The sequence below is a fragment of the Opisthorchis viverrini genome, assembly GCF_000715545.1.
Source record: "Opisthorchis viverrini unplaced genomic scaffold opera_v5_271, whole genome shotgun sequence".
NCBI lineage: Eukaryota > Metazoa > Platyhelminthes > Trematoda > Opisthorchiida > Opisthorchiidae > Opisthorchis > Opisthorchis viverrini.
In genome coordinates, this window is record NW_008751929.1 from 97,966 (window position 1) to 121,508 (window position 23,543).

The following is a 23,543-nucleotide window of genomic DNA, read 5'->3' on the forward strand; positions in this document are numbered from 1 at the left end:
GATGACCTGCTAGCTTTTGATATTCGCGAGCCCAACTCTCTGTCCGTCGGTTAATGAGTACTGCCGAGGTAACAGAAATCTGAGCAGCATGCTTTATCTTTACCTTTTACATTTATGTCTGGAAAACTTAGTGCCTACGGGAAACATTTGATGTAAAGTAACTCAGTTGAAACTATTCTGATTTAAGACAGAACCAGTTACCACAAGCCTGGCCTTTATCGATAGAAGCTAAGGTTTTGCTTTAGAAAGTGCCAGCAGGGCATGAACGCTAGCAAAAAGGAACCTTAGTCTTCAAGTCACGTAATACTCCCATGACGAGAATGAGTCTTGAACTGAATAGGTGACATTTCAGAAGAGAGTAATGTGTCACGTAGCCTTATGAACACCAAACCATCTCCGCACATGTTGCAGTTGAACACAAACCAGAAAAAGCTGACTTAATAATCCCGCCGTGTTTCATCCCCTAGCTAACGCTGAAGCCTGCAAAATTCTGTCCAAAAAATCCAAAATCTTGACTTCATCCCAAAATGAAAACTTGACGGAGTTGACAGGTTTGTATGAGCAGGTCGTCTTCTGAAAGACTGTCAAATATGATTCCTTGTCCACCAAAAAAAGGCGTTGTGTATTTGCAGAATGGGAGGCAAATCGGTAGGTCGCTTTCCCTGCATTTCTGAAGCAGTGAAAAGTAGTATTTGGTTTTCATAACAGAAACCACTAACAAGGTTGCCGAAAGCTTTTCGACAGCTTATTACCGGTTTTGCCCTTCTTAGGGTTCATCAGGTAAACGCAATCTGGGAGTTTATGACAACCCCAGGTTCTACTTGAACCCAAATTAGACCGTTTTCGTCAAATACACCCATATGCATATCGGTTTGGAGACAACTGGATTTCTCGCTTTTTATGAAGAGTCATGAACAACTTTATGAGTAGTTTATTTCATGAAGATATACCGCAATATCCAAAACATCATACCAACTGAAACATGAGGTAGGCTTTGTACATCGAATTCAGGTGAAAATTATATTGTATAGATACTTTCATTAACTGTCCCAAAATGAAGTGTACAGCCTTCGGCATTCTTCGGTTGATGAACGGTTCTCACACCTGTAGAATGGGCACAAAATGAGTGTAACCCTGATTTTTCTTTACTTTGATGTGGAAGAGTTCGGTTATCCAATATAAGTTAACAACGATACATATAAATTTGATATATTTGAAGATTTCGGAATGCCACAAGTGAATTATGGTGTGAAAGAAAACCAGCTGTTGGAACCTAATCTTTCCTCCCCTATACAGTTGATGGAAATCAAAATGAACTAAATGAAGATATTGAAAGCTTCAATGAAATATTCATCTGGCTTCAGGTAAGTCTGATTTCAATAAAAATCTGACGGTTTATCAACGCAAGGCTGCAGTGACAACTTATCAAGGTCGTTTTATTAGTTCACTCATGTGGCTAATTGGAAAACGATTGATGAATATATTACGCAATAGCTGCATTCTCAAGTGTCTGAAATAACAGGGCCCACCGTGATGATAATTTGTGTGGGCTGTTTTCTGAAGCACCAACATTGGAGGTCCCGAATTTTCCTTATTGGGTAACTTATAGACCTGTTTAATCAGGAATTTCTTGTGATGTTCAGTCTCACCTACAATGCCTTCGTTCTACTCAAACCGGCGATTAGTGTGTCGACTACTTTTACCTTCCAGTGCGAAGTGAATCACTATTTCCAACCTGTTCTAAGACGGGATTGGTACAAGAACAAAATAGGTGGCTCTATCACGGACGCTTCATATTGTTGTCGTAGTTGTTGGCAAAATATTAGTATAAGATGGACAGTTTCGCTTTGGGAACTAACCAGGACCACCCAACTTGCAGAACAGCTTGTTGCGTTCGTCACTCAAAAAATGGGTAAATGAGGTCTCAAAAACAGCTTCAACTAAAATAGCGATAATGCGAGTTAGCAATGAGCAGGTGCCACTGCGCGTGGAAGCTGTGAAAATGGCATTAATGGTATTGAACAAAGCCAGATGATCCTGCCTCTCATTTGTCAAGGTGATGTCATCTGGAAATACATTAAAGAATGAGTTTTGATTTCACTCAGACGTGGAGGCTGTGTAAACACAACTCATTACTTCTTTGTTTGATGGTTATGGTTTGTTGACCATGATATGATGGACAGCATTACGCAGACTCTATCATACGATTCACAGGCTTGCATTATGTTGATGCAACTTCCAGCAGGATGAATTCATGTCCACGATGTTTGGCGAAACAATCCTTTGAGACCAGACTTTGAGTATAGCTGCCCTGGCCGTTTCAAACACAAGCAAATTTACATGAAAAGTTTTTGGCTGCTGATTGCTGTCAAGATTTACTTAAGATCCCATTGATTTTCTCGTTTGCACTATCTTACTTTCCAAATGAATGGTAATCTGATAATGTTAAGGCCGCGTTTTGGGTAGCATGGAGAAAATCGGAAATCTTTATTGGCTTATTGCTTAAGAGCCAATGAGCCGATGATGTCGCCGAAAACACCAAGTCACCTTCTCTTTTCAGTCTGAATGAAAACATTCACATTTTTGACAACCAGTGCAATACTACTAGTTTTTTGGGAATCACTTTGCCGTAAACGAGCAGCAACGGTAGCGGTTTTCAACCGGAACAAGGTTTTTCAGTATCACGCACAGTTAAGTGGTAATATGGTTTGCTTTTAAGCAAATGGCGCACATCTGGCAGAAAAATAGTCTGTCTTCTTTTCTGCTGATGACGTACTCGTTAAAATACAGAATCCCACCGTCTTTTTCTGTCACTGACTTCTGTTCAGACAAGCTTAGTTGAATCTACTGCTCAAACTAGAATAAAAATAATGGTTAAGCCAATTAAAAAAGATACTGAAAAAGCGCTTTTTATAACTGGTGTACTCACCTAGAGCTTAGTATTAGTCATCCTCTAGCGTCAAACAGAAAAATGGGTGTTTTAGAACCGAATTCCCCATATTACATGACATAATATCCTCCCAAGCCAATTCAACCGTAAAAAGTCAGTGCCTTCTTCGCTATTCTTGTTGTCGAATGAATGATGATTCAATGTGGCTGTTATCAACGACAGGGTCATCAGATATCACTTTTCCTGGTTTTTTAAATATCCACAATTACTCTACTTTCGAAGTGAATGACAGGATCATTCCGCTAGGTAATCGTTCAATAATAGGAATTCCGAATGACCGTAAATTCTTGTCACCTCGTTTTAGCATTGCCAGTAGCCAGGGTCAGAATATTTTCATTTTCTACCTTACTGGTGGACGCCTCTGTTGCCTCCGTCTAACCTCACTGGATATTTGCATAATATGCTATTTAAAAAATGTCTTAAGCATAGCATGGTTTAAAAAAGTAAATCATGTAAAAAACAGTTTAAAGTTCATGGAAGACGGATAAACAACAAAAAATAGTACTGGAATGATGCATAACCCTCACGCAAGCGCAACATGATAGTCTGGCGCGAAATACGGTTAACAGTTGATGACCTTGAAAAGATACATCGCTTTCCGCAGTGGACCGAAGTGAAGTGATGCATGGGCGGAGGCTAATGTATTTTGAACAACTAACTCTTTTGAGTTGATTTTATATGACAGCCAGCGGCGTTTGTTAGAAACTTTAAAATATCAGACGAAATTAATAAAACCGTTTGTCGAAACACATCACTAGGCTCGAGTTGATCACAGCGTTTTTGGCTAAGACATTCGTTCCTTTCCCGCATCTTCAAGAACTCTGTTCACAATCAGCTATAAATTTACCACACGATTTTTTATTTTTGTCAGGTCATTTATTTAGTGCTATAGGTGGCAGAAACAATTGTAAAAACCAGCTGATTTAGCAAATGGCAATAAGCTTGCAAGTTTTTGTCACCAATGAATGTGATACCATCAGTGTGCAATTGAAATATGGGTAATCGCTTCTTGCATGCTTGAGTTTATTTAGTCCTCAGGGGCCAGCTGTTAACTATTTCTGCGACTGGTTGGACAAAACACACCTATTCAAAATTTTATTGGTCGGTTTCAATGTGTGCTGCGTTCTGGTGCGTAGTCCTAACCATCAATAGGTGCGTTCAGTTGGTTCCTTCTGAGGACTTGTTCTGATGAGTCGGTTTTCAAGTTTTGTTGCATCATGGTATTAGTTAAATTCAATTAATTAAATTTAATACTACGGTGGTTTCCAATTATGATAATTCGATCGCTTTGATTTGGTTGGTTTACTCTCAGTATCTAAAAACCGTATAATTTTATCTGCATACCATCCAACAAAGATTCCTGCTAACAAATGGTTCCGCAAAACACAGATATGTTTGCTTTACCATGCAGTGCATGCCTAACCTATTTAGATGGAAAAATTGTTCAACCGATAACGGACAGATATAACGATTACGGAAATACCTGTCGAATACTTAATTGCAAGGAATGGTGGGGTAAAATGCCTTGCCTTGCCTTATCAATCCACAGTGAGATTTTTCTCACCCTCGATACATGAAGGGTGCGATCGGGGTTGAATGCTGCCCTGTTGAAGATTAGCGGTTTGAATGCGAACGTTCAAAGTTGGGTTGAGCTAAATGTTAGGATATATTTTCACCCTATTCGCTGGTAATAAATATTGTCCTAGGTTTGCTCTAACAAGCTGCACATCTGTTCACCAATTGTACCATAATAATATTCCATTTAACAACCTGTCTCAGGTTTGCCCACTAAGTAGACCGCTTGCCTCATCAACAGCCGTTCCTTTCATCAACTAAAATTACGTAACCGAAAGGTGCTTCTTTTCTTCACATACCTCCATATCATCGCTCCACGATTTGGTCTCAAATGCAGTTCGTCTGTCATCGATAATATGCTCGAGTTTTACACTTCAAACAACTAAACTACACACCCGAGCTACTCATATTTAGTGAAAGTGCCAGAAGCGGCTTCGTGCGATTACGTTCCAAATCAACTCTAAAGCCACTATTCTGGTTTGAGGTAACAGTATCTTACTAACTGGTATTTCTGATGAGTCCAAAAATAATAGATCATTTGGCAATCCACCGGAGTCGGACAAGACTCTGACAATAACTACTGGAACAGTGACCTTCGAAAGAAACTTTTATCCAAAGAGTGCTGGAAAACTGAAAGAGCCAAGAATAAGAACATATTGCACCATCGAACCCACCATGGATTCCTCGTTTTCAGTTGAAGGAGTTCTTTCCCTCATTGATTTAGCGTAATACTCGACGGATTAAACAGCATGCTTGACCTGAAACTGAAGGGTGTTTATTGGTGTTACGACGTCATCATAAACAAACTATCTGCAGGAACTCATTGGAGCTCAAATGTTTGTTTGAGTTCCGAAACCTGGTGAGTCCATTGTTTAGCTCCGCTCGCTTCGTATTAGGAAAGCTGCAAGATTGGATGTGCTTCGCCTGATAAAACTGTGGGTTAAACTTTTGTACAACATATTCCGGAATGCAAGATCTCAAAAACAAAGCGGGTAAATTTGTTAAGGTTTATTGTACTACTGTAAAATTGAGTGTATGTAAAGGAATCTGTAGATTAGCACCCATTTCTAAATAGTGTAAGCGGTAACAAGAGGCTCAGCCAAGTCTCTTGCTTATTCTGTTGATCAGCTGAATGTGCTGCACAAAGGCTACTTTGTGTTTCATTTGGAACAATACTCAAGATTTCAACACGATATCTTTGAATACTTATAACGTCGATAGGTTGTGCAAAAGGTTCTATCGATCTCACAAACAGTTTCAAATCATGGGAAGACTGACATCGTTTTCATATAAATGTAGCACTGTGCAGTGTTAAAGAACACGTCATAAGTAGCATTACTCCATAAGTGCTTATGGGCCACGTGACTTAACCGATCCAGCTGCAGTTTCATTCTGCAACGTGAGCAAATCAATAGGTATATGACCCTTTCAGATGGACAACGCATCACGTAAATTTACTCATCAGCACGTGTAAATTAACTGCATGAATTTTATAATGTTAACTCAGTTGCAATCCCCGAAATATCTTGAACTGAACACTATAAGTACATATAGCCTGTGAGACCACAAACGCTTTTGTATCCACAAAGAAAAGCCACAACATGCATCGTGCATGATAATCATAATCGAATGGAGTTGCTTTTACTGAATTCCTCAACTATGATCAAAAGACGTGAAATCGAATTTTACGCAAGACGTTTTTTTGGAAAATCTAATCTTACTATGAATCTCAATCAGCCACAAATTGGCTATCTGGAACACATAAACGGAAACGCCAAACTACAAAATTCCATACGCCTGGAGTTAGGTAGGAAGTGTCAAACCAGGAATGATCGTTCTTCTAAACGGATAAACTGTTGCTAAGATCCAGCTTTTATAGATTGTCTCGTTGTGACTGGCTCATCAAGGAATGATTGTCTCGGTAATTACTAACTGTGCGGCTCACACCTCTATGAGAACATTTAAGGAAACTTATCTCGAAGATAGATGTTCTCACTGTTACACTCATCCAGACAAATTCGAACTATGTCAGCATCGAAGATTTAAGGCTCTCTGAATTAGCCCACAAGATTCGCGTGATAGTAGTTTATGGATGGCTGTTGACGAGCGTCTGTGATAGCACCTAATACCTATTCTTTCCCATATCTCGTCCCGGTCCCATCGTGTATTAAGGAACAAGAAACTTGGCGAAATCCTTACTTTTGCCAATCCAGGCTGTTCATTATCCACTCAGTTCATTGATTCAATATTCTTGTACTAGTACCGAAATTTTGACTTATCCCTTAAACCTAGATTTTTATCCAGGCCACCAACTTGTAGCTTGCTCTCTCCTCGATGTTCAACAAGTATGTTGCCGGAATTCTTGAAAGAATTCTTCCCAACTTCCTTTTTTAACATCCGTGATAACCTGGTTATCCTAGCAGATGACCTTGAGAGGTTAAGTCTCAAGCCGGTTCTTTTTTCGGGTCTCCAAAATCTTGTTAGGAGACCAACCAGGATAAGGATGAATTTCGATTGATGCATGCAGGATTCCTTAACCTGTGTCTCCAAAAATTACCTCTCGGTACGTCTAACCAGTTCACTGTTTTTGCCCTCTTGGTCGTATTTTCTCCTTTGTTTTTTCATTCTTCCATAGCTTCCACATATAGGCCTTTGTGAAGGTCATGAAATTCTAGGTGGTGTTTCACCGCTGAAAGCGTCCTGTCTGCTGAAAGCTGAAAGCCTGTCTGCCTACAATTGGACCAGTTTTCTTCACCAGGAAACTTTCCCCACCCAATGGTGAGATAAGTAATAGGGTCTTCAAATCCACTCTATTTGGCGGCTCTTATTTTGTAACAGACTGCTTATCCCAAGCTACTTCAAAGACAGAAGAGGCATATTCACGAATCCGAGAGGATTATTGTCGTGGGTCGAATGAATTCACACATGTGCCGAAAATAAAGGAATTGTGATGTGCTTTCCTGCAGTCAATAATATCTCTGTGGGGTTAGAATTCTTTAGGCGAAGAGTTTCTACTTGATCACAACGGAGTCTTCTTTGAATGACCGCTTTCTCTTGATGTCCTAACAGGACTTGATGCACTTTCTCAAACCCTTTCGATCCTGATCTTTCTCAGGTCTTGATGGCATATTTCTTATCCACATAAATATTATGGTAGTGAATTAAGTGTGGCTGAATTGGACCGCACTAATACGTCATTTACAGTTTTGAAAGCAGTTATCACTACACATATCCCCAAAGCCACTTACGTCGTGGTGGTCTAAAAGGCAGGACTGTGTGATACTCTTTGATCTGCCTCCAGTAGCATATCGTTTTTTATGGGGATTGGGTTGTGACGCCCGAATAATATTTTAGGATATCCGGGGAGGTTTTTTCCCAGAGCCAGTCGAGCAAAGTTAGCTGTATATGTTACCTTTCGAATTTGAATCAAAAGCTACAATTAGTCATGGAAATGACTTTGATTTCATAGCCTCACTTCTCAGCATCCTCAATGCGTGCGCTGAATAGCCTGTCGTCAGCAAACAACTGCGTCTGCCGTTGACAGGGTAACTCACAATCGTGTTTCTAAAGTCTGTCACAAATTTCCAGCAAGCTTCTGGGAATATTATTTAGCGGTTCATTCACCAGCAAGTTATGGCCTCTCTATCGAAGGTGTATGTACTGAGGAGTTCAAGTACGAAGGCAATCGCCGCTTGTTCGTTTTCCATCTGAGCGTAATTACGTCTTGAGTGTGTTAAACTTCTCTTCTTGTAGTCCAAAGGATTTCCGTCCTCCGGAAGTACTGCACTTTGACATTGTCGGCTGTCATTGCATTTTATAACAAGCGGCAGACGCGGGTTGTCGTATACCATCATTAGCATACTAATACTGACACCTGTCACTGCTTCCCTAATCTTTTCAATCGTGCACTTTCGTATATTGTCCCCATACCATGGTTACTCCTTGAGTGTCAATTTTCGAAGCAGTTCCGTTGGATCAACCAAATGGGAAAGAAATGGATTCAATTCGCTCACCATTTAGTTCAGCTTTGGTACTGATTTCCGTTCATCCGAGCCGGTCTAGTTAGAATTGCCTTGAGTTTCTCTGGGTCTGACATGAAAATCGATACATTCTGTGATAAAGTGACCACGGAATGCATCAGAGCTGACACAATGCTCAGCTTACGTCGTATTAGCCGTGTACGCCGTTCAGTGCAGTGTTTAAGGAATTGTTCTAAATTCTGGTCATGATATTCACTTGTCCGACCACTGGTATTGTCTGCGATTGTCTTCGGCACAGGCCTACCTACCTACTAAGATGTTTTTCAATGTCACTTTCTGTTATTCTTTCATGAACCTTCAGTCAATGCACTCAGAAAATGACCTTGAGTGCACTGGAACCCCGATGGTCTGCTCAATTGAATGCGTGCGACTCCGATCAATGGATCTTGATGTAAATAGTTCCCACATTTTCTCTCGAGGATACCGCATCATCTTCCATTCCATAAACCCCTATCCATATTAAACAAAAGAACGGATCACGAAAACAATAATGTTTTCACTCGCATTCTGACTATAGTAGTTGCTTGGGATGTCCACCGCGACTAGGCGTAGGGTGACTTCTCGCGGATAAATTGTCGTGCACCGGTCTTGGAGTCCTGAATGATTTACCCGTTTGTGTTTCGTGCTCTTAAGTGTCACTGATTGGACAGTATTGTGGTGCGAACGGACTTCCTTAATCTCTGAGAGTAGTAAAATCCTCCTCACCAACTTGCTCTGCCAGATTTCTGAGTCTTTTCTTCCACGAATAGGTAAGTCGAGTGGATGTTCTCCCATGTATACTTAAGAGTTCGATTCAAATTCGAAGCCCAAATATGGAACTATGTAATATGAATTTTGACAAAGACACATCAGAAGTGAAGTGAGACTTCATTGGAACTTGACAAGCACTAGATAATTGACGTTTAACAAGCAAACACCTTACTTCGAGAGATTTCCCCATTGCTTTTAAACTATATGTCGAACTATATGTTGCAGCAATGATGTTACGTGTTCTGTTTATTGACACATGACGGAAAGGGCATCCTCACACAAATTAATGGACCGAATTTCCGAATCCAGGAGGATCAGGTTGGGGACTAATGGGCCCCTCTCCAGCAATATTCATTCAAGCAGCGCTAAAATACTCGAATTCCAAAATATTCATATGAAGATTCACCACTTTATACCATTTGACATCTGAGTTCTGGCTTTAACTATTGTACACTACAGAAGTTCCTCGATGTGGTTTTGCAATCCAAACTTCCGTTACCGTCAATCGTACTTATTTTTTACACACCTTGTCGCACAGAGACATCAAGAAGCCATCAGTATCTGCAAGCGAAATTTGAGTGCGTTTCAGGTGGTCACGCAAAAACCCTACCGTCCACCCCTTGGACAAAATCGCGCTGTGGAGTTAATGCGCTTGGTAAAGTGAGTGCCAAAACTTACCGTTTGTAGTCACAAATTCGATTCAATGTTGAATGCCAGTGTGTTTTCAGTTGACTACCCGTTAGAGACAATCATTCCGTTCTTCACTTTACTTTCTTATACCAACCACTCCGTCACAGTATCCACTTTTGTTCCTTCCAGTCGAACTAACGTTCGTCATATCAAAGGGGGTTTTTCAGCACATTAGTTACACCACTCTGCTTCGGTAGAATACTTCTTGGCCCTCCAGCATAGATTAATCCCACGTAAGAGTCGAAATCTCTGTAGAAACGGGAGAAATTTTCTATACTTATCTTTCGTTCCTGATAAAAAGATGTAGAATCTTTCATATATTAATCCGTTGTGGCTTGCCATTTCTAAGCGGTTTTTTCACGCTGCTGCACCACTTTTACATTTACAATTTAGAACTAGTTTCGCATGACGCTCTGATATTCCTGCAGGAAAAACTCCCCTAATACAATCATATGTATACGTGATAACTAACAGCCTTTGCTGTCCATTTAACCCAGCAAACTGATCACGCATGAACCGCAAAAAGCCGCAAAGCTACTAGACAAAATGGTGATTTGGAACAAGAGTTTGGATGAAACTGAAAGAAGAATTCACTGTACTGCTGATTCTTCCGATGAAAGCTCGGATTATGAACCTTCCAAACCACATGGCGTCGTGAAAAACTACGTGAGAAATCCGACGACGCCTTCCAAGTTCACGGATGGTACGATTTTTACACTTGGCCTCAGCGATCGATACGACGACTACTTCGTAGATAGTGACAGTTTGTTGGGTTAGTTACATGGGATACTGATCACTTTCCTATAGAGTATTTTGCAATAAATGACATCACATTTCATGCCGAGTTTTTTGTAGCACAATTCTCCTAGCGTTTTTACATTGGGGAGCGCTAGACCACAGCATTTCATACAATCGAGAGCTAAATTCCAGGCGGTGCATAACCCAATATCGCATTACTTCCCAAGCCAGCAAACCAGCCTGTTTGGAGGAATGAGAAAGTTTAAACAGACATGAGCTTGAATTCCAGCCCCAAGTTGTGTTTAAACTTGATACCATAGTATTCAAACCTGTGAGCATAGTAAGTATGATATCCGCCTAATACTGCAGTAAGTAAGCCTGACAACCTAGTTATCTACAGAATCTAAGGTTAAACTTGTTTCACCGTAATTAGGCGTATTCTGTCAAACTTGATAGTTGTGCATCTTTATGTGTGTGTAGATAACTTGCCCAGTATTCCACTTTCGTTTGTCACAAAATTATTCCAAGGCAATATTTATGTCCCACCTCAGACAGGTCACCCCACGAGGTTTCTGTATTTGTTTATAGAATTACTATCGCTTCTTTAATTCGTAAGCTGTGAGGTGCATTTATAGTTCTATCAGTACATAATCTTTAAGTATTTATTCTGAGACACCGATGGATATACGACGAAGCAGACTTGAGTAGATGTAAACATTTTTTCTAGAAACAATGATCGTTTCTAAGTTAACCTGCATTCTGAATGCTGTTGCACGTTATCCTATTCAGCTGTAGGTATCTAGCGTTTACAGAAAGCCACATATATTGTGACCAAAAGCAATATAGCTAACAGGTCATGAAACTCAAGGGTGGATTCTTTTGGAGTGAGACCAACAGTCTTGGAAATTCAAAAAATAGCAGTTCACTTCAAATTTTATCCACCTGGACTTTTTTGGTGATCGTTTTCAACATTTCCAATATATGCGTCGCCTTACAGATTGTTCGACTTTTGTGGCTAAAATACGGCTGAATATCTGAATGCTGAATGTCTCGCTTAGCTATTTTGTGTCTGGTAGTTTACCAACTGTAACTTTCCTACAGACACGAAGCTCATTATTGATTATTTACCACTGAGCGTGAATATATATCGTTTGCTAGAAACTCTTCGAACTTGTGAGCAGTGTGTTGCATTTAGAAAACCTGTTACGATATCTCGAATGTGGTACCAAACGAAACATGAAACGGCCTGGTGGAACATATCAAGTTGAAGCACACTTTCGTGAACAAGAGTTTTAGGTGGATTCATTTGAGTCATCTTTCGAAAACGTTATAGTCCGGGGGATCGGACTGTTTCAGGGGTTTGGAAACTATGGATGTCGACTGTCACCCAAATTGTGACAAAAACAGTGTGAAGATAGTCTGTTCGGCAGCAACTTTGACGATATTCAAACTCAGTTGCTTATCAAAAATATCCTTTTCTAGGCAGAAGATACTAGAGCTGACGAATGTATGGTTAGGATGGCTTTTCTTCAGATTGTACAAATGAGAGGTTAAGACTTGGGGGTGACAAGTGAACCGTGGTCACAAACCAAGCAAGGAAGCTACTGTTCTGGACTTGAATAAATCCCTGAGACAATATCCCTAATAAGATGACACTGGGATACATACGGAACAGAAGAGACTTTGTTCTATGTTCATGTACGTGAAATCCCGGATGGGTCAAACCAGGGGAGTTCAGAAATGTGAACAAACTGCTTTGGTCGCACAGAATAGAGGAATAGCATCTGATCACGTTTTCCCTTGCCTCGGAGTTGATGCAAGACTGTGTCGATATAGTATGACCTAACTGCGATCTGTAAAGAGACTTTGAGGTGTGGCAGCCAATCGCACCTACTAGCGATTTCATATTGAGTTTTCAGTTTTCTATTCAGTTTCCTTCACGTACACCCAACATGCAGTGAGGCGCAGCTGCTGAGAATGATTAAACCAGGTTGTTTAGGGCGTAGATGGGCAACAAATCGTTAAAAAAAGATGGTGACCGTCAACGGCTAAATCAAGTAGAAAGCGTGGGAGCTTAACGTTCTGCCATGGGCCCTGTAGGGTTCGACTGAATGGCCTAAATAACGGTTATTTAACCAGTCGTGGGAAGCCTGAAGACAGGACGCTTGCAATGCTCAAAAACAGACAAAAGACTCCAAACAGGCTGAATATCCCCATTGTGAACTTACACAACACATGGACGCACTTACTTTGCTGGCCGTCAGTGTACTCACCGGTCCACCTATTGTAAATTAAGTAAGGTTGTTCTGTCTTTTGATAACCACTCACCGACACTGTCATCCTAGGGGTGACGGCGTCACTGATCGCAGGTTTAATGCAATACTGCTAGGTTATCCTTTGCCACTTTGAAGGTATTAATCGCCAGCTCCCGATAACGCTTACACGATTACTGGGAGACGGACGGTTTACTGCGTTGACGGATGATAACTGTGCATCGACTGTAAACAAGCAGCCGGTGTCAATGCCCACGGCTATACAGCCAAGTTTAGGCAGGGTTGTTGGCTTTTACAGGCTTATGCACTTTCAACCCCTAAGTACAATCCCTCGGCTTCACGTCGACTTCAGTGACTTGCGTGTAGTACCATATTCTGTACCGCGCAAACTATCAGCGGTCTGTCACTATGCGCAGGTGTACGGTGCCTTAAACACGGCTTACCAACAAATGAGATCGGCCAGTCAGCCAGTCAGCCCTCTATTCATTTGCTTGGTATGATGGTTCTCACGCTACGAACTCACCTTACTAGCATGCGAAAATTTTTTATTGAATTTTGTAGAGTTCAGTCACCACAGGTCTTTTGTCTTTAGTAGGACTCACTATGTAATCGTCCACACTTTGTCTCCACAAGATTACTAATGACCTATCAGGGTTCCAAAATGACCAAAAAGGAATTGATTCAAATCAAATTTACTTAACAAAAATATGAACAACCCCTCAAAATCCTAAACTTTAGCTTGACCGGTGTGGACGCCTATTGAAACGGTATCATATATGTGTTAGCCACACCACTGTTCGACTGCACAATATGATTGAGTTAAACTGACGACGTTGCGGCTTTTGGTATCGGAGCTCCATGGCCTTTCTTAATCAACGAATAAAAAAAGAATGCAAAAATCACGTTGGTAGGGCTCGCCAAAGTTGTACGCTTACACACAGGTAATCGAGTCTTCTGCCCAGCTCTTCGCCTATTCCTGACAAACGTCTACAAAACTGAATCATTGAGTTGAAAGTACGAAAGTATAGTATGTACACATCAGTGCCCTTATCGAACTTCGTGGACTAGGAGTCATGCAGTGGGTGGTGCTGTCATCTGGAACAGCAACTGAAGATCTTCATTAGTGCCGTGGAATCGAACGTTAAACACTCTAGCGTCTACTCTCTCTGCAGACTTCCCCAATGTGAACATGTTGCCATTGCTTTCTGGTCTGAAACTATGTCACTACACAGCACCTCTTCAGCCAATTCATCTAAAACGCTCTGTCCAATAGCCAGATCGTTGGCAAATCATCTGATGCCAGTGAATTGATCGGCGTGAAAGATTTCTTCATCAGCTGGTACTTGGCTCATTCCCTCACTATTGGCGGTCGATAACAAGATGAAACAACTGTACGACTCTTCTTCCCACTTAAGCAACGTTTTGTCTATCTTTTATTTACAAACTTCCAATTGGTGTATCTCTTCTGTATAAGCGTATATATTATCGAAGAAGTAGGCTAAGACCTAAACTATTTCGTACGCTCCATTGTTTTTTGGTTAAGTGGTTTAATTGACGGTCATTTCAATGAGGGAAGCTATAAAAAAGCTGTCAAAAAGAGCTAACTGAATAAGCTACAGAACCATACTCTTCACTGCACTTAGACGTAAGACTTCATTGTTTTGTTCCTTCACTGACTACCCGGTTCAAAACCAAGCAACCAGCGGATTCATTGAGGGACTGTGAACGACATTCAACACTGACGGTTAAGCACATTCGACGGTCAAACTGTCTGCGCAATCTGCATCGAAGATTGCGATAGTCACTCGGTCAGATGACAGACTCATTATTCGCCGCCTTATGCACCCAAAGCAAAATGGACGCAGCGTAGGTCATTGCACTTGGCTAGTTCCACAGTCTGAGGAAATAATATTAAAATCTAATACTGAAATAGTAAGTGCGAGTTTTCCTATTTGTAGTACTGTTTACGGTCCTATCCAGCAGCAAAATGCCTCAAGACTGATACTACCCATCCCAGGTGTTTCTGGCATGGTAACAACCCTTGTTTTCATTAGTTTTGAGGCACCAAGCTTGCTTTAGTAAAGTGTAATTGCGGGTTGACTTGCTCGAGTTTGTCCAGTGAGTTTCTGATTCCAATTGTACTGAAACAAGAACATTTTAACACCGCATAAATCAGTCTTCCCGCCGCGGTTGACAACAGCTGTTCCGACGTTGGCTGTCATTTGTCTCACCGACGTGTGATTTACCATACTCGACATTTTTCTACACACCGTCTCCCTGTCATCAATTAGTATTCCATGCTAGATTGCACTCTCAAAATGACCTGCTGATGAGTCTAGCTGTTAGCAAGAGGTGAATTACCAGCGATAGATGTTGTGAAAGAAACTGGGACAGATATGTGGTGAACTGGCAATCTCCTTATTTCTTGACAGAACGTATTACTCTTAAGAATACCAAAACCTCTTCAACAACCCACCACTGGTTTTGTTTATGTTTGCTTGTAACAGAGCCTGTGAGTCTCATAGGTCAATTATTTCAGAAACTGTAATAGGAAGACTCTTTTGCATAGTAACATTGCAGCAAAAGAGAGAATGCGAGCAGTGTTGTTTAATTTTCTTAGTGCGGACAAGAAGCATGTAGGTATACACTGGCCAGATCCATATCAATGCCACTCTGACGGAGGGGTGGGCGCCGGCTCACTCATAGTCGAAACTGAAAGGAAAACGAACAATGATGTTACGGGCGCACATCATTTCCTTTCCGAAGATTTTAGTCCTAATGCCGAACCGCAGAGCTACCCTCGAAATGAATTATGGTGAAAGTCCAGAAATTTATCGCTTCTCCTTGTCCAACCAAAATACGTGCCCAAAATATACGTTTCTGCAAGCTGCGCGTTACAAATCAGAACGTAGTTTGTGGGCAATACAGATTAAGCAGTTTTCAGGCAGATACTTTTGGCTAGTGTCCTAAAAGAATGAACAACTGGCCACCCTAATCGTCGGCTACAGTGAGCCAATCCCATAAGTCACTTGAGTTTCTCGAGTCGGCTCGTTGCAATTCACACTTGTCAAATTAAAGACTGCCTATAAAATCAAGTTCTAATGGTAGGCCCAAGTCAAGCACTTTTTAGGGATTGACTGAAGATGCCCGAAGACAAACTATGGGGCCAAACGTGCATCGAAAAACAGCAGGACAAAAACTTCACTACCAGTGAAAATCTTCAGTTTTACAGTTGTATGAAGACGGCATCGACCGGACGTTTTTTGTATCTCTTGAAAGTGGTAGTCAAGCTCCCACATCCTCGCATAGCTAAACATCCTCCGAAAACTGACGAGAAGTCACCTGCAACTCTAAGTACAAATTTGAAACGCCACCAATTCACGGTTTTTAACAGACACTCCTTAAGTTACTTCGTCAAACCAAACATCCTTTCACCAGGAATCGAAACATGTGAAGTTCATACAATGGGGCACATGACGTAACCGAAGCGACACTGATGCGATAGAAGGCCTTGACCGTGGGCTTCGAAAAACAAGGACGAGTTTGAAGACCTTCAAATCAATGAACAATCAGATGCACGATTAGGCCAATCCACGGGACAATAAACAATGAAGGTCGCAACCAATTTCACGAGAATAGTATACCGTCGATAGTGGCGCTTGGTTGTTCTCCAAAGAAAACTCTGCCTTCAAATTTACTGATTATTTTCAAAGAGAAAGCACATTTTCTTGACCACTAAAATGGGAGGCAACGCTGCTGTCCATCGGCCCAGCACCTTTACCGTACATTGTTCACATTATGTTGGCCCAGAACCCACTTAACATTCCCGAGAATCAGTCAAATTTAACCTAACGTGTCCATGTGGAGATGAGAATTTGTATCTTGCTACACACAAATAACGTGTGTGGTTGGAGACTGTTGTGTTCTTATCCAGTTGACCCTGGCGACAGTAGGTCGATAAACAAAATTGCTAGTTTCTCACCCAGGGTGTTTTGCTAATCACAGATCGTTAAAGCGAAGTGTGTTCACTTGTCCGGACGTGATTATTCAGGTTCATTCGGCGCGTGCTGCTGAGATACTAGCCTGTCTTGTATGTCTTGTGACCAGAGTTCAGATGTCCGTACGGTCAAGGATATTAACTTACACTAGCCTCTGATGAGAACGGAACGTAACGCTACTCTAACGTCTACTCATAACAAAAATCAAACTAGGATGAATAAACTGATCCCGATACAAATGAAAATTACACCTGAATGGTGGGATGCATTGTTGATCTATTTCAAGTCATTGCGATCAGTCATCAATGCATATCTCGTGAGTAACACAGAGTATTTTAGCCTGCTGACGAAATCCGTCCAAAACGGATACTCTAGATGAATGAACGCTGTGCAGAATATGCCTATCCGTTCTTTTCACGTTAACTGTAGTGTGTCCTTAAACATTGTTGCCTCACGACTTTAAATAGATAACGACGCAGTCGGTGAGCTAATAACAAATTCGCTCATGCAGCCCTAACCTCATCCTGGTTGGGTCTTGTGATTTCTTGCCAGTTCGGTATGCCATTCTTCATGTACCCAGGAACAAGGCGCAGTGCATAAGATTTTTTATTTTTCTGTCATGAACGTGACTGATACTCTCTTCATTTCTCTATTCATTATTCTCTTGTTTTAATATTCCATATGCTGCACATATACGCCAATTCGAATACATACTTGCTGCTTTGTTACGCTGCGCTGAATTCTGGATTTCTAGTTCGTCTGGTTATTCCGATATAAGTACGAAACTTAATTCCCACATTTTCATAGGTGAGACATCATTACTGTGGTAAATGCCCCCTCACTTCGCTGCGTTCTCCCCTCACGAATGCGCAGTTCACGGAAAATTCCTTCTGTCATGTTTCCGAACGTCGAGATATCGTCTGACTATAAAGACTCATCCCATTTATGGCTAGTTTGGACATGTGACAAGAGAATAGCCACGTCCCTAAAAACTGTCAAAGAGATACAACCAAGTCACACTGCCCAATGAAAAATTCGAAAACAAAAATTTCAGTCCTGAAGCAGACGCTTTGAGGGAATCCGATTTCAGTCGGAGTGGCCTCCATGCTTGAATGGAGTTCAAAAGACTTTTGAGTGACATAAAGGCTGAATTATCACACCAGAAAGTTTTTAGTTAGTGTCCAGGATGACGCATTGTGCGGGTATGGAATAATCTGAAATTTCACCGAAAGATTTTGTGTTCTTTGCTGAAAATAATTGCCTGGCGCGTTTTGCTTTTTAGCAGTTTAGTGACAGTTGCACATCCTATAAACGTTCTACGGTCACTTTAGTACTTCCTGCATATGAAGTGTATGAGTTTTCATGTTTGGCATGCTAAACATCCACCATGAACTTTCATGGATTTTAAGGCCAGGGTACCTTATAGTACACACACCAAACCGTTTTCCGCATAAGCAAAAGCTCGTGGTGTTATCACGAACATGAGCCAGTTTCCTATTTCCGGAAGCCGTGAGTGTTGTGGGCCGAGATAACTAATAAGTGTCCTATCTGGCTTTATTGGGGCGAACAAACAACATAGTTGCCATCAGTATGCACTCAACTGAGTCTTCATTTTGTAAATGAAGCCCGTCTATGCTGAAAAGCCGATAAGTACTGTGCAGCCATTTTAAATCTTAAGAATCATCGGCAGTTTTCAGCCCCCAGGGCTCCAACCCCGAACTCTTGGTTAGTAGCTTAAACACTCAACCGTTTCGCCAAGAGCGACTGGTTAACAGATTAACTCGAAATCAGACAGAATATAAGCTCACTGATCTTTTATTCATGGAAACCGCAACTAAAAATTGCGTACTGGTCATTACGCTTTGACTATAATCTTCTGACTACTATAGCCAGTGTCCTCTGAGTTCTGTCCACGAACTACCCTGTGTTTAAATTTGCTGATATAGTTCACCTTGAGATTCAATGTCAGTGAATTCTTCACTGCAAAACGTGCATGAACCCAAGCGTGTTTTATGTGTCTTGTTCCTTAAACGACATCCCATTAGAAATGATTAGAATGATTGCAGAATTGCACTGATCACATAGTCTAACATATTGTTTCTAAAGATCTGGAAAAAAATTTAGCGGTTCAACAACGTCTAAATATTGGTAGCTCGAACGCGTTCATTCGCTGGCGTGTTCATGTAACTGCTTCCATAAGCCTGTCACTGGACTTACGGACGTTGAGTACAGCATTTACCTAACACCCCCAAACGGCTGAAAGTCCCTTAGATACCACACATTTTCTGTTCAATTTGGTGAATATATTTTGTCGCCCAAGCTCCAGGGTGTGTCAAAAGTGCGAACTATCGGGCAATATTCTGATGCCAACGTCAATTTCAACCGCGGTGTTCAACATTTTCGTAACCTGGGTGAGCTGTTTTGAGCGACTTGGTAATTTGGTCGTGAGATTGAAGACCTCCAGAAATTGTGCTACCAGTTAAGTCAGTGTCTCTACTTCACAGCTCTTGTTATTTTTTGTACGATTCGTAACCAGTACGATTGACATTTCTTGTTTTATTATGCGTTATCAAGTGGGAACTGTCGCTCTCAAGTGCACCTTTGCAAGGCAATGAGGCTGAACATGGTCGTCTGTGATGCGTATTCTAGTATCCTTTACGACATGAAATCAACGACGGTTCAGGGGCTCGTGTAGTACCCTGTGATTTCACCGAATGGAAAGGAATATGGGAAGCCTAGTACTGCAGGCCGGCAGGCCGATAAGTAACTTTTGTTGGTACAGCTTCAAATAACTGCCGTCAAGTGGCTAATTTAAAGCAGTTAACCTAAGTTAGATTTGTTATGGGTGTAGGCGCAACACTCTGCTCATAGGGTTGCTGAAAATTCTTTGGCAGTCCACACCGGTTCCGCTCTTCTCGAAGATCATCAGGTAGGCGTAGTCCCCGAGTTACCGTCAACTTTATTTTTGGTACAGAGACTTAGGCCTATGGACTTATACCACGTTGATCAGTGCAGTGAGCATTTACTGCGATCATTTACATGTCTACTGCAACATCCATATACCCACCGATGTTGCTAACTGCTGGATCACGTGTCAAGGCACCAAAATCACCACGCATCTTACTTTGAGGCAGTAAATCTACCGGTGTATTCCATGAACGTAGTCCAGGGGTAGTGATTTGGGTGACTGAGCGCAAGAGAATTGTGATATAGTGCTTGCAACGGGGAAGATTTTGTGGAGCCCTACAGGTACCCGCAGGCCGGAGATAACGCCTTAACTAATGGCGGCAGGGCACTTAATAGCACTTGAGTAAAGTTATATATATATATATGAGAAACCCCACGTCGTCCTTCGAGGACATACGCTACTGAAGTCCAAATAAATGAGTATAGCTGTCATTCTATCTGCCGGATAACACTAGGCTTCCAGCGTCCGTAAGACTCGTCAGATTCCAAAAGGGAATGTTTAGATTCCCGGTAAAATTTGACAGCACTGCAAGGTTAAAATCGGCAGTTTGAACTAAGGAAGTAGACACTTATTAAAACCAACCAAAATACCTTGTGAACTAATACCATCTAGGGTGATTTGTTCATTCTGACATGTGAAAAAAGCGGGAAGATTTCTTGTAGGGTTCATCAAATTTCCACTTGTGAATTTACAAATCTGAATTTCTATTCATAAACAAGGTCAAAAATAAGGAGGTAGTCTTTTGAAAACAAGAACACAGAGTGGAAAAAGGCTGATAAAATTTCTCGAGCCATAATAAGCCAAGAATCTTTCGAAGAAACGTTGGAGAAAGATTCGGGATGATATGTTAAGGAGCCGGACTGGAAAAGTTCATTTAATTCGTGTCTTCCAACGGTATTGTTGGTAGTGATAACTTCTTTCTGATAAGGTTTCCCAGATGGTGATGAAAGTGCGGCACGTTTTTGTAACCTTGAAGAGAAAAGTGCATTTATCGTAGGACACATTTGTGGGCGAAATGAATGTTTGACGGAAAAAATCGTCCGATCGAAGACCTGGTATTTCGTGCGGTGAACGAAACTGTGGCAGATACAGCAGATACAGACAAGTACGCGGTTCTTACAGCTGATAATGATGATGATGGAATTCTTTCGTGCAACGCTGTTATAGATTTTCACTTATTTGGTGGAGTGTACGTGGGTTGTACCGACCGTGAAAAACTATTTTTAGTCTTACGAAAAGTAGGTTGTCCGCTGCAGTCAGTATAAGTGAGACATATCGCTTGTACACTATGTTATGGATCTCTTGCTTTGAATGTTCAACAGTTTACAAAGCTGAAAAAGATGGCAATTTTAGATAGATACCATGGAACTGCTCCTGAAGCTGAGCATTCAAGAGCGCGTTCTCTCAAGGGTTGGACAAACTATATTCCGAGACAGTGGCTTTCTAAAAAGCTAGCTATTCCGAAGCGTCATAGAGGAACACAACTAAAACCAAAGCTGAAGAACGTAAATCACATGAGTGAGTGATACATCACGTCTAAGTACGGGTTAACCATGATGTCGGTCATGCACCTGCAACCAAATGGGTGTTCAAACTCCTATCCGTCAGGTGTGGGTTCGAAAGATTCGCTAAGTGCGTCCTGCCGACGAGAATGAAAGAATTGCGGAAAAATGCTAGCCTACTAAGCTTAATAAAAAAATAAAATCCGACTTGGCATGTTCATAAAGAAATGGAAATGGTAGAATTCAATCTTCTTTTGTCATCCGACAAAAGAATTGCCGAAAGAACCCGGCATGCCCAACTGCCGAGCATTCATAGAAGTCTTTGGCAAATCATATGGAATAGTCTTTCCTGCAAGGTTTTTACAAGTATAAAGTTCCATATAACTCACCAGTCGGTATAAAACAAAGGCACTGCCTAACCAATGGGGGGTTCAACATGGAAATCCAACTAGACCCCATGTTCCGCAAAGGAATTACATATCAAAAGGTGAGTGATTCTCTTATTTCTGCTGCTCGTGTTAGTTTAGAGAACACAGTGACCAACCGGACTAGCAAAATCAGCTCCGCAGTTGACAACTCCTTCCATCCGCTGGTAAATACAGAAGACAACACGTCCGTGGAATTGTCAGGCAAACAGCCAAACAGATTGGGTTATTTAGATCACAAGTTAGAGGGGAACTTCGCTACAAGTTCAAATGTGCATTGAGCTCGTGGTTATTCTCAAATGCAATAAAACTACTTTGGCTTTCACATGGGATGCGAATCATGTTTTACGGTAACATTACAAGAATTTTAGAAGTTGCATAAAACGATAATCACGGAGTAATCAGTAACTCACTGGGCAATGGATTGACATCGATCACAGCAAACTTCCGTTGTTTACGGCCTTCGCACACGTCTTCAGCATTTTTCGTATTCGCGCCCTGTTCTACACATTCGATCACATCGACGCTAAATAGATCTAGGCAGAAGTCTTGTCGCACTTTGGTAGCAATCTTTGCAAACAACACTTCATCTTCTTCCGGAACAATGGATCCCAATTTATCGTTAGGATCCAGCTGTTGCATGATAGGCAACCGGAAATGTTTGTCAGACAATGCATCCATCATTGTTATTAAAAGTGGAATAAAGTAGATATATACCATGAGTCACTACCATTCTGATAAGATGAACCAAGGCTACAACCAAGGCTAACTAACCAGTTACCTTGAGGTGCATAAGCACGCAGGTATGCATGATACAGCTTAAAAAATGGAAAGGCACTAGAAGTAAAATCGAGTTACTTGCTTCTTTGCTGCTAGCATACGGCTCAAAAGGCGAATTACTGAAGCTAGGCAACTAAAGCGCTGTCTACAAATCAAGGGTTGATGCAAGCAGGTTAAGCAGCAACCCAACAACCGATAAGTGCAACTCTGCTACCTATAGTACGCAAGATCGCCAACAGATAAGACTATTATTTTTTCTGTCAGCCTGGTACGGCTGGTACCACTGAGGAGGCACGCGAGTACTATGTGGTTTTCTCGTATCTCCACCTCACGTCTATGAAACCCTTGGAACTGCTTTGCAGCGTTCGTGAACACTTCCGTGATAGTCAATGAATATCCACGAAATTTCAAGAAGACGCTTGAGGATGTTCACTTTTTAAAAATAAGGTGCATATGAGTTGTTTGCTTTCCTGTCCAATGGTTTGTAACCGTTTAGTTGTTTTCCAATAACTCGATGGCGGAGAGCTTTCCTCCTTACACCATTAGCTTCTCTGTGAGCCTGGGGCAGTCTCTGTCTTGAACCGTACATGAGAGGACCACAGTCACAAATAACACATGCCTCACCAATGTTCACCGAATGCGCGTGTTTGAAGGTCAACATCTACGCGATACGAATCTGTGGGCTTCACTGGTGAGAGCCATACGTCTACCCGTCTACCGATGTGCCACGGTATCCTGTTGACATGTCGAGCCTTTCAGATATACTAAATGGGAAAGTAATGCTTGTTCATGAGAGAAAAATGTTTCTCCTTGACAGAATCAGTGCGCAGTTGGTTTCCACGACAGCTTTGTGT

At 41.5% G+C, this 23,543-nt stretch overlaps 2 protein-coding genes across 2 annotated transcripts in view; one reads left to right on the plus strand and one right to left on the minus strand.

Annotated features, from left to right (window-relative positions):
- The window catches only part of T265_09367 (hypothetical protein), a gene marked incomplete at both ends in the record, with an annotated part of 47,490 nt that extends 36,528 nt beyond the window's left edge, over positions 1-10,962 (plus strand). The window contains 3 exons of the mRNA XM_009175409.1: positions 1,297-1,364; positions 9,854-9,975; positions 10,503-10,962. Coding sequence (XP_009173673.1) covers positions 1,297-1,364; positions 9,854-9,975; positions 10,503-10,782 — 470 coding nt within the window. The remainder of the gene's footprint in view (positions 1-1,296; positions 1,365-9,853; positions 9,976-10,502) is intronic.
- A 9,679-nt stretch (positions 10,963-20,641) lies between these two features.
- Positions 20,642-22,621, minus strand: T265_09368 (hypothetical protein; the record flags this gene model as incomplete). Its single annotated transcript, XM_009175410.1, has 2 exons — positions 20,642-20,951; positions 22,300-22,621. One exon carries the CDS (start codon positions 22,591-22,593, stop codon positions 22,300-22,302), a length of 294 nt encoding a protein of 97 aa, XP_009173674.1.
- Positions 22,622-23,543: the final 922 nt, after the last annotated feature.